Consider the following 10866-nt stretch of genomic DNA (forward strand, 5'->3'; position numbering starts at 1 on the left):
TCGGGCCAACACAACAACCCAATTCAAACCTCAGTGAAAAAACAACATCTTTTTCCCTTCAGCAGGTGCTCGACTAGGCTGGTACTCCTTTTAGAAGAGGAATCCTAGCAGTCACAAAGACACAGAAACGTCCAGATGACTAGGCAGCATGTTGTTACATGCAGCACACGTTAATCAGGGCACCACATTGTTTTTTCCAATGCACTCATAAACAAAACCCACCCACCATCTGCCCAGACCACATGGAATTAATCTCTCCACATCACTACTTATTCTGGAAGGACTAGCTAGATCACAGAGTCTCTTATTTCACATGCTTCTCCAAAACATTATTGAAGAGTACCCAATCAGCTGCCACTATTTTCTCATCAATAAATCTGGAACAGAAGCAAACGTCTAGTTTACGTGGAGGATTCATTTCCAGTTTGAGGAAAAAGAAGTGTCTGTAATTTACAAAGCAATCATAGGTACTATATTAAACATGTAATTTATCAAAGAAGACATACCCTATCAAAGCCTGCATTAAGAAGGGGAAGAACAGAAGTCTCGTCTTGATCAGCAGATCTATAAAATAAAACATGTTGGTCACTCAACACGGAAGACCTAGATGGTATCAGTTTGACAGTTATTAAAACATAATGTAGTAATAAGTCTTACATAAAATACACATATAAAAGCATAATAATACAGAAGTTGATCTTCTGAATATGTCAAAGATGATACAATCTTCTTTTGTAGATTTTTGCAACTGTTTCTACAACCTGAAAACAATTCCTATAGCAAACCTGATAGGTATTCTACAGAACACCTGTCTCTTCACAGACACATGAGGGTGTTAGAAGAAGAAAAAAAAAAGCATTAAGAGAATAAAAGACATCCTGTCATATCTTACAAGAAAGAATCTAAAATAGTGTTATTAAGTAAAATGTGAAATGAGCTGTAAAGCATTGTTCAGCAGCAAACTTAATCTATTTCCTAATCTTGGCAGGAATATTTCCTCTTCTGCCACTCAGTTTGCTAATACTTTAAATTAACTAGGAAATTAACAAAAGAGGATGGATTCAGCAGTGTGTAGGAGTTTTAACAAAGATGGGAAAGCTCTCTTCTTCTAAGGTATTTGATAAACCATGTAATTAAGTCAATAAGAATTCTGCCTGAATACATGGGGTATGAATTATCCGATAAGGATTTCAGGACCACACTCTGCTGAGTTAAGTACAATGAAGTTAATGAAGTTTACTCCATTAACAAGTTCCCTAATAATCACAGTTTGTTACATGATCTAGTTACTTCCTTTAGAAAATAATACATTTTCTTCTATTCTTTCATTTTAGAAACTAACACATAGGTGTTTATTTTTCCTTAGTATCCAAACCATTACATTATGATCCCTTGAAGACAAGGTGATATATTGCTCTATATAATTGGAAGGTTATTTAATACTTAAATAGGCCATATACATCATTTACCCATTTTAGGTAAAAATAACTAATAACCTTATTCTATAAGGCTTAATAATAAGATATCTTCTGTTATTAGATAACTATTTTATATAACATTCTTATGGAGTAAAATAAAAATATTTCACAAAACAGAGTAAAACGTACATGCGTGGAACCACAGCAAGTATTACAGTGTGTTCTGATGGCTTTGTGGCACGAATAGACCTAAGAAAACAAAATATTCTGTTACACCACATGCTTTCTCAATGTTACAACATCTTCGCAGGCAATATAAACAAAAAACAGGAGTGAAAGATGTTGCTGAATTTAGAAAATAGGATGTCACACTGCCAAAACCTACCCATCTTCACTTAGACATTTCATTTCCATTTCACTACCAGATTTCTCCTATGTTGTGCTGCACAACATAATGCAGCTCAGAGGCAACAGCTCCAAAAGCATAGGGCAGGAACCACAACTCCTTACATCTGCTCTTCCTACCTAATACAGGTTTGCCTTGCTTACCTCGTTCATTTGGAGCAGATTGTTCTGAACACATGGGCTGAGAGATACAATGTCTATACAATGCATTTTCAGTACTCATTATCTAATTTAAACAAGAATCTCTTCCATCTTCTACCATATTTACCATTGTCTTTCTAGATATTGAAACATTTTCTTGAAAGGCTACAAAATATAGCCTTTGGGCATGTAAAAAGAAAAGAAGGTATAGCAAATGCACATCTCTACAACACACTCATTTATGAAATGCTGAGCAAACAAAATTTCACCACTTTCACCACTTATTGATGAACTGAAAAAAGCATGACCAACTACCTGAAGATCACTCCACTCATCTTTCACTGGCAAAAGATAATTCTTTTTCAAACATGTCACGCTTTCCTAAGTGAAGAGTCTTCATATTCATTTTTTGTCTTTTATAAGTACTTCCATAAGCACAAGTATTTGAACTTGTCATAAGGACTGGAACTGTTAGTTCATGAAGGACTAATACAGTATGGTGCATGGTACAAAATGCATGCTAATTTTTCATTTCCATGTGTGCCAGAAGAGTGATGTGAACTTCTGTGAAGAGCACTCAGCGCAGCATACCTGACCTAGAGGGCAAACAATAGCATTACTTTGAAGCCCTGCAGCTTAAAACCTTGCTGTAGTACCAACGTATGAACTTATCTACTTATCTACTTACGTATGTACTTACTGATGTATGAAAAACTCCTGTTCTCAATGTCCAAATTTCCATTATATTATTTTTTTATTTTCCCAGGGGGAGGTTGGTTTTATAATTATAAGGGTCACTTTTGTATAATATGCTTTGAAGTTCAAAAAAAGCATAAGGTTCTTTGGTTACCTGCACATATCTTCTCCATCAAAATATCTGGAGTTCCTGTGATCTATAACAATTATTTCCTGTTGCTTATCAAGGAAACATTCAAGTGCTGACTCAGGAGTCCGGGCAATACTGCACTTGTAACCAGCTCTGTCACAAGCCCACCAGAAACCATCGCTTTGGTTGTCTTCTTTTGCAAAGATCAGCAAAACCTGAGAAGTACGAAAAACAACATAATCAATTTAAAAAATACAAAATAGTTCCTTGCATGGTGCAAATCTTAACTAACACTTCTCTAAGAAAGATTGAGTCTGCATTGAAAGTGGAAATATTGGACTACAGATTGTAAAACAGCTGACACAGTAGGACGACTATTAATAAATGGAGCAATTATCAACAGAGCATTAACTGTGTAGGACTGATATTTACTGCTTTCGAGTAAGCTGTGATTGTTCTGGATGTAAAAGTGTTAGATGATGACAGGTTACCCTGCCTTGCTCATTCTCTGAGCATCACAGCTTCAGGAACATTACTCCTACGTTAAGGTGGTTTGGTCGCACATGCTATCCAAATAGCTGTCAGATGATGAGTCTCTTCTAACTCATTTTCAAATTCCATCAGTACCCAGACTGGCTGAGTAAATGTTCAAACACCACCACCACTCTTGTATTTTTAATTACACATATTTTTAATTGTAAGGAGCTTCCTGAAATGTAACAGCCCTAATTATCACTCTTCAGGGACAAACAATTAACATAATATGGTTTTATTCGCTACCCTGCCTTCAATGTACAACAAAATGGAGTTAAGCTGTATTCTTTCAAAACTGAAAAGAACAACAGGAATGGACAGGGCTGGGCTGCAGAAAAAATGATTCAAACATCACATTTGATCACTAACTATGCCACCCTATGTGACAGATAAAGAAAAAGATTATTTTGATGCAAAAATGGTGTGAAAGGAAAGGTCTCAAGAAGTCAAAAGTTTATCCACAGCTATTTGCATTGCACAGAAAACCTGCAGCCTTGGAATAATCTATAATCTATGTTAATTTCTCAAATCAAAAACATCCCTGACTTCACTGAAATAATCTGAGTGAAATATGGCAGATTTTGCCCAAAATGCACATGAAAAAGGTTAATAACCTTTTATTTATGCTGTTCTGTGTGTCTGTGATGTTACCACGTGAAATACAACACCATCGGCCTAGAAGCTAGACAAGGTGACCATAACTTTTCTTTTATCTTGAGCTGTCTAGATTGTTTAATTCTAAACAATAAACAGAACCATTAATGTTACTGTGGCAGGACTATCACCCAAGGTTTCATTAAACAGTGGTAGAAAATTAAGTGCTTGGAACTTCAGTAGGTATTAAGAAATACATCTGAAAATTTTAGTTTACTAGAAAGAGTATTCTTAATTGCAGTTAACAATAAGTAGATTTGGGTTTCTGCCACTTGCCATCTAAGGTGACAGTTGTCACTGAATCTAATCCCTATCTTTTTCCAGCTATCGGAGTGTTCAAAAGCAGTTACATGGTTCTACTGTAGACCTTTGCAGATACCTGGGCAAAATCTCTACCCTGATACAATCTTCTGTTTGTTTCCAGCTGATGTTAGTTTTATTTTGTTCCTAGTTTGATTGGTACAATGTGGTCAGCAAACAGGTTTTTCATTGTGCTTTTTTTGATATCTTCTTCTCTCAGCATTCTCAGTTTGGAAATAAAGGACTACAAAATTCAGTCATGTACCAGATGTAAAATAAAGGAGCTTAACTGAACCACCTGATCCCCCACCAGTAGCTAAATATCAGTGTGCGGATCCTTCAGAGAATATTAACTTTAAAAAGTACCATTGATGTATTATTACCATACTTTCTCATGAAAATTTGTATGAAGTTTAGTGTAAAGAATTAAACCATAACTATAATAACTATATAGTTATATAACTGCAATAACTATATAGTTATATAACATAACTATAATTATGCAAATATATTGCAAGATATGTCCCCAAATCAATACAAAAATATAACAATCTGTATAAAACACACTGTCATGGAAAAGAGTTAATTTAATTTTTGTTTCTTGATGGAAAGCACATATCTGTGTTGTTGGTTTTTTTTTTTTTTTTGGCATATAATATGTCAGTTTCACTGTAAATAGAACATTTTATTAATCACTGCTCTGTCTTAGGAGTACCACGGACTTCTGCCGATGAGGTATTTGCATTTTTGGTGATGTACTGGAATTTCTACAGTGTTTTTGAGTATTTGTTTTACACAGGTGCTGCAGGTCTTGTTCCCACATTATCATACAAACAAAGAAAATGGACAGAGATCTACTTTAAATATCTCAAAATACAGCCAAGAGACAACAGCTGGGTACAGACACATGGTACCAGAAGGAAACAATGAGAAAACTAGAAACAGCAACTTAAGTAGTCATAAAACAAGTTATCTAAACATTTTTATGCTATTGCAGGCATCCTATCAAAAGAATTGTAATAGTCAGGGGGTTGCTCTTGTGACACCCAAAATTGGCATGGCAAACGGTTAAATGTTGGGCATCTTAATGTTTTGGTTGCAGCTCAACAGGTAAGACAATCATCATCAGAAACATGGTGCTGTGAAAGTGATGATGACCAATGATTGTCTTAAGGGGGGACAAAATACAGTATTTGAATGGGGGACAGTGTTTTGTGGTAAAACAAAGTGGGCAAATTACCACAGGTGGCAGACAGATTCTACAGATGTTTTCTGAAAGAAAGCAAGAGGTATATGCTAAGACAAGAAGGAAATGCACTTACTAATATGCAAGACAAGTACAGTGGGAAAAGAAGTGTAATTATCTCAGTTTCCTCATTAAACCCAGGAATGGAGAAAAATGCCACAGTAACCCTAATACACAACCTAGTTTACTTCCAGTGTATTAAATGTTGCAAGGAGATGATGACAAACTTCACCTTAAATGCTAACATAAGCTTTAGGAGTGGTCATCACTACAATTTCTGAGCCTTGCCTCATCTCTCTCTTCTTTTCCAAACCCTTGACCTGTTGGTTGTTAGGGAAATCAATGCCACATTCATGGCTTCACTCTAACACAACATAAAAATAAAACCACAGTAGCTTTTCCATTGGTCATTGCTTTAAAAAACGTCTAGACTGGATGTTGAAACATGACCTAGTCTGTCCTTCTCTCTCTGGCCTTATTTTAACAGTTATTAATGTTGCACATATAGATTGGTTTCTTGTTTTGCAAGGTTCTCCACAAAAATTGATTTTTATTTTTATATATATATATTTTTAAATCTTTGGTCTGGTTCACAAGTTAAGCAGAAAAGGTTTCAGTTTAATCCATTTGACTGCATGCCTGAATTGCATGCAAGTCAGCTCCCTGGCCATTAAGGCCATCTCCTATCAAAATGCCAAACACAAGAGGTGGTTCAAGACTGTTCATATCCACTTGTTTTCCCTGGCTATCATCTAGCTTGTTTTACTGTTTTTTCCTGATCTTTGCATGATGTAGGGCACTGGCTTAAAAACTGTATAAAAAAGGCCCACATACAAACCTCTGTCAGCCCTAGTAAACAGTTCTGCAAAAGGGCAAGACAGCTTTTTTATGTACACTAACTGTTTACAACACACCTTTCTCCTGTGTCCTTGGGAGAAACACTTATATGTACTTTCTTCACAGTCATTTCTAAGGTCTCACAACCAAACTGTGCCCATTTTCTAGCCTTGGTACGAAATCTGGGCAGACACATAAGCTGCACGCTAGGAGGGCGTTTGGAGGGTAGGAGCTGGTATGTTTGCTTTGGACTGTTCTCCTCTCCCACTCCTATGTCCTGCAGCAGCTGGGTCGTGATCTAATACAAACCACAACAGGTTTGTCCTCTAACACAGATGGTAATAAAGTCTAGGGTGAAATCTATTAAATGGTTTATGGCGAGTCATAGTCACAACAAAGGTCACCTCCCAGACAAAAAATACAGGCTATTTGCTGGCTGGCACAGGTTCGGTCCCAAATGACAGTTTAAAACATGCACCAGCATAAAATGAACATTGCTAAGAGAAACTCTGGTGACAATTGTTTTAACAAACTGAATTAACTTATCAGACAATTAAGGACACGATTAAGCACCAACAAATAGATACTTAAAATGTGACGTTTAGTTTCTCTTTGTACTGCAGAGAAATCTGTAGCTCTGTCTTCAAGCTGGAAAAAAAGATTAGCACACATTTTTAAAATGAGTGGATATGTGCAATCCTTGCACATATGTGTTCCACATAGGAAGTGAATTTATATAAAGTATTTTCCCTTTAGTTAATATATGGCAGTCTTTATGAAAAACTCTTCAGGTAAGAGTTTTACTTAAAGTCTGCTTTCTGTAGCACAATTTGTCTCTTTACTCACGATGGGACAAAACAACATCCACACCTAACTGGATAACAAGATGAATGTCAACCAGGTTTCTAAACAAACAAAAAAAACCCACAAAACAATTCCCCTTCTTCTATGATGAATCTTCACTTAATTTATATCACAATAGCTAACACAGATACTGTGATACTTTGGCAAATCCAATTCATACAAGGCAAACCAAGTAAAATGCTGCCATAAACACTGAATATTCTTACTTAAGTATTTTCTTGACTATCTTACTGAAGATGATCACAGTCTATGGAACATTTTTCCATAAAATGTTCCACGTATTTATGTACAAATTCCTTCAAAAATGAAGACGTTTGTTTGCTGAAGTCACCATTATACAGTCTCTTTATAAATAAGCAGTTTCAACAGAGGAAATCACAGTTAACAGTGAATTATACTTTATTTAGTATTATCATACAGAAAGAAAATTTTAAAGCTTTATGATATATATACACATGATTTTTTGACCTCAGAAACAGCATGTATCCCACATGCAGGTTTTTCTTCTTGTAGCCAGATATGAAAAGAAAAAAGAAGAAACAAACAAACAAACAAACAAAAACCAGAAAGGGTGACTGCTGACTAAATTTCTCTGTAATTTAGAGAGTTAACTGATGCAAGGCAAGAAGTTAGCTCAAATGAACTTTTAATGTTGCTCACAGGAGCGATATTAAAGACTAGGATGACATCATTTCCTATCATCTGAGAGCTCTAAAACACACTATACGCTAAAAAATAACTCTTGGCATCCATCTGTTTACGGACACAGGAACAAATTGTACAGAAACAGTAGCAACTACGGGTAAGAGCTGTTGCTTGTTAAACCAAAGTTCAGTGTTCTCGTTGGAACATGTGATTTCTTGCATCTGTGACCTATAAAAGCACAGTTCTTTGATCTGTTGTGCAAAACCCAGCAAAACTCACCTGGTACCTAAACTTTATAATGGTGCTCTCAGCTGTGCCATATCAGAACTCGGTGGTTTTTAACATTCAGAGACAGCTGTTTTACTTGCTAATGCACACACACACACACACACTTGTACTGACAGGACATATAAAATAAATGATTTGATGTTAATGGAAATTTGAGCACCTTGTTTGCCAATTTAATTTACCCACAGGTCTCTTCAAAGGCACTCAGATAAACCACAACACCAATTACCCATCCCACTGCCCTTACACAAGTAAAATGAAAACACTATACTTAACCATGAGGGCTGAACCTTAATTTCATCACTCATCAACACTGAATTGACTGTATCAAGAGACTGAAAGAACATCTTACCTGAATTGGATCTTGTGTCAGTCTCATGGGCCCAATTTGTACCTCTGTAGCTGAAGCCTGCTAAGTAAGAGTAATAGAGATTTTTTTTTCAGTCTGGTTCTTAACAAGGTAACATTTTGCAAGCAAGAATGAAAGATCAGACATAGCCAGTAAGACTCTCAAAGGAAGGCCAAATGACCAGCAGCCTTTATTTAGTTGCTCTTAAGTGGTTAAGTGTATCTTCAATGAACAGATTTTACCAAACTCACTATTTTGTCCTATTTTCCTCTAAGTTAAACATTGTAGGGCTTTAAATAGGGAAAAATCTAGACACCTCTTCCTTTCTCCTCTTTCCCCAGATCAGAGCACCTTCATTAAAAAGGATTTATATTTTGTTTAAGACTATGGAGAACTATTTTTTTTTTTACCAAAAATTGCCTTACTCATTTCAATGTAAGCAGGCCTCCAAGGTCTTGTAACAGATATTTGATAATAATATTTTAGTTGTTTTGGTTAGAAAACCGAAACATTGGCTTTTCAGACAAGATAACTTTTTATGGATTATAGATTTAAAATGGTTTTCCAGAACTGTAGCTTTTAGTTTGTAGGAAAAAAAAAACCACCACAACAGCACATTGCTATCATGTGAGTGACGTCATTTTCAGAAGACTTGAGACCGCACAGTAATTTAAAGCTATGGCAAGAAAGTCAGCAAATATTGGCTGTAGCTGCTTTGTTGCCATATTTCCTAAGAGTTGGACTACCTTCATACCTTCTGTGTACTGATATATTTCAATACACTCCTCCTATACACAGCTGATTTGTTTCACTTCAGATTATTAATTAAAGACCGTTGTCAGGCAACTGAACAATACCTGCTCCCTCCCACAGATGTATGTACTTAAGGAAAAGTCTTTGAACCCTTAAAATATCACTCCCCTCACCCTACAGAGGATTACTTACAAGTTATCAGTCTCTGAAAGGGCAGATTTTCTGCTTTCCTGACACTAGCTACTCTACGAAACTGGCGTAGGTGAGTTAAAACAGTTGCTCTGCAGGTCATATATTGGAACAAAAACCTAATTGCAGGCACATTCCCAGGACTTCCCCAACTCCCAGGAATCCTGGACCCTTATTTCTGCACCATTCTGCTCTGCATTGCTTGTTAGTTCAAGCCCTTTACCCAGGTATTTCCTTGTTCTTCAGTTTATTATTTTTCTAAAGGACCACGGATAAACATTCGACATGGACGATGTTTCTTCCTCAGAGAATACAATAGCGTGTTAATACTTAACATTGCCTGCGTATGAGACAGTGGAATTACATACAGCTACAGCTGATATGTTGGACTTTCACTCATCACTGAGCACTGATTCTTCCGAGCTCAATGTACGTCAGAAGGCAGTAGCAGGCGGTACTCCAGAAAACTAAACCACAAAGCCTACCATGGTTTTCCAAAGCAAAAACTGCCTCCAATGTAAGTATAGTTAACCTCTCCCTTTCTCACACAAAAGCTTCATTTCCCACTTGATCTCCTGTCATATTGGAAGGGAACATTATGCAAGTAGGGGTTATCACAATATCGGCCATGAAGTAATGAATAAGGTTAGAGAAACAGAGTTCTCCCAAAACTCCCAACTGCTCTTTCTTCCCTCCAGAAATAAAATTTTAAAAATAGCACATTTACACTCCAGTGGTATTATATAGGAAACTTTTAAATATATAAATATATTTTTAATCTTGAATTACTTTGATTTAGATAAGTGTTTTTAAGTCATCTCACTTGAAGAATCTCTAGTAAGCAAAATAACAACAGGTACACAACGTGCGTGGGTCTGTATCACTTCAAAAGGTTCTTTTTTAAAATGCAGAGCTCCAACAGTTCCCAGATGTATTGATCAAGAGCCTGGGATTCTTCACAAAGGATGCTTAGGACACCAATGCAATATTTTTTTTTAATCCATTTATTAATGCTACTTAGGAATTGACATTGTAAATTACTGTTTTCTGCTTTGCTACCACTTCAGGGGGCATCCAGCTTTCATTACTCAGTTTTGTCCAAGATGGAATAACTATGCCTAAGAGACAGGTCTATGCAGGCTAGTCTGTCTGACTCTTTTTAGGGATTTCTTTCCTTCACTTCTCTTAGCCTGAGTATTTAAAATAACAAAATAAAAATCCACACAACTGTGACTTGGGACTTCTCTCTGTGCTACATCCATGTTAGCATCATAAATAGAAAATACTTGGATGGACAGACCTGAAAATCAAGGAGTCCAATTTTTTTCTCCACCCCCACCCCAGTATTTTAGCATGTTCCTGTCTTTGCTGATGATAGGAAAGCTTCCCGAGGATTAGAAAATTTGAGATTCCCAAT

General features: G+C 36.3%; 1 protein-coding gene across 4 annotated transcripts in view; it reads right to left on the reverse strand.

Moving 5' to 3' along the window:
* PDE8B (phosphodiesterase 8B) overlaps positions 1-10866 on the reverse strand; it is an 86758-nt gene that overhangs the window by 33760 nt on the left and 42132 nt on the right. For 3 of the 4 annotated variants that reach the window (XM_066988042.1, XM_066988040.1, XM_066988041.1), the window contains exons 2-5: positions 8511-8570; positions 2815-3005; positions 1608-1667; positions 507-564 (exon numbers count right to left, since the gene is read on the reverse strand). In XM_066988042.1, the coding sequence (XP_066844143.1) occupies positions 507-564; positions 1608-1667; positions 2815-3005; positions 8511-8537 (336 nt within the window). In that variant the 5' untranslated portion in view covers positions 8538-8570. Of the gene's footprint in view, positions 1-506; positions 565-1607; positions 1668-2814; positions 3006-8510; positions 8571-10866 lie in introns of those variants that run through there. The other variant, XM_066988043.1, reaches the window with a different exon arrangement.

The sequence above is a fragment of the Anser cygnoides genome, chromosome Z (assembly GCF_040182565.1).
Source record: "Anser cygnoides isolate HZ-2024a breed goose chromosome Z, Taihu_goose_T2T_genome, whole genome shotgun sequence".
NCBI classification, from domain to species: domain Eukaryota; kingdom Metazoa; phylum Chordata; class Aves; order Anseriformes; family Anatidae; genus Anser; species Anser cygnoides.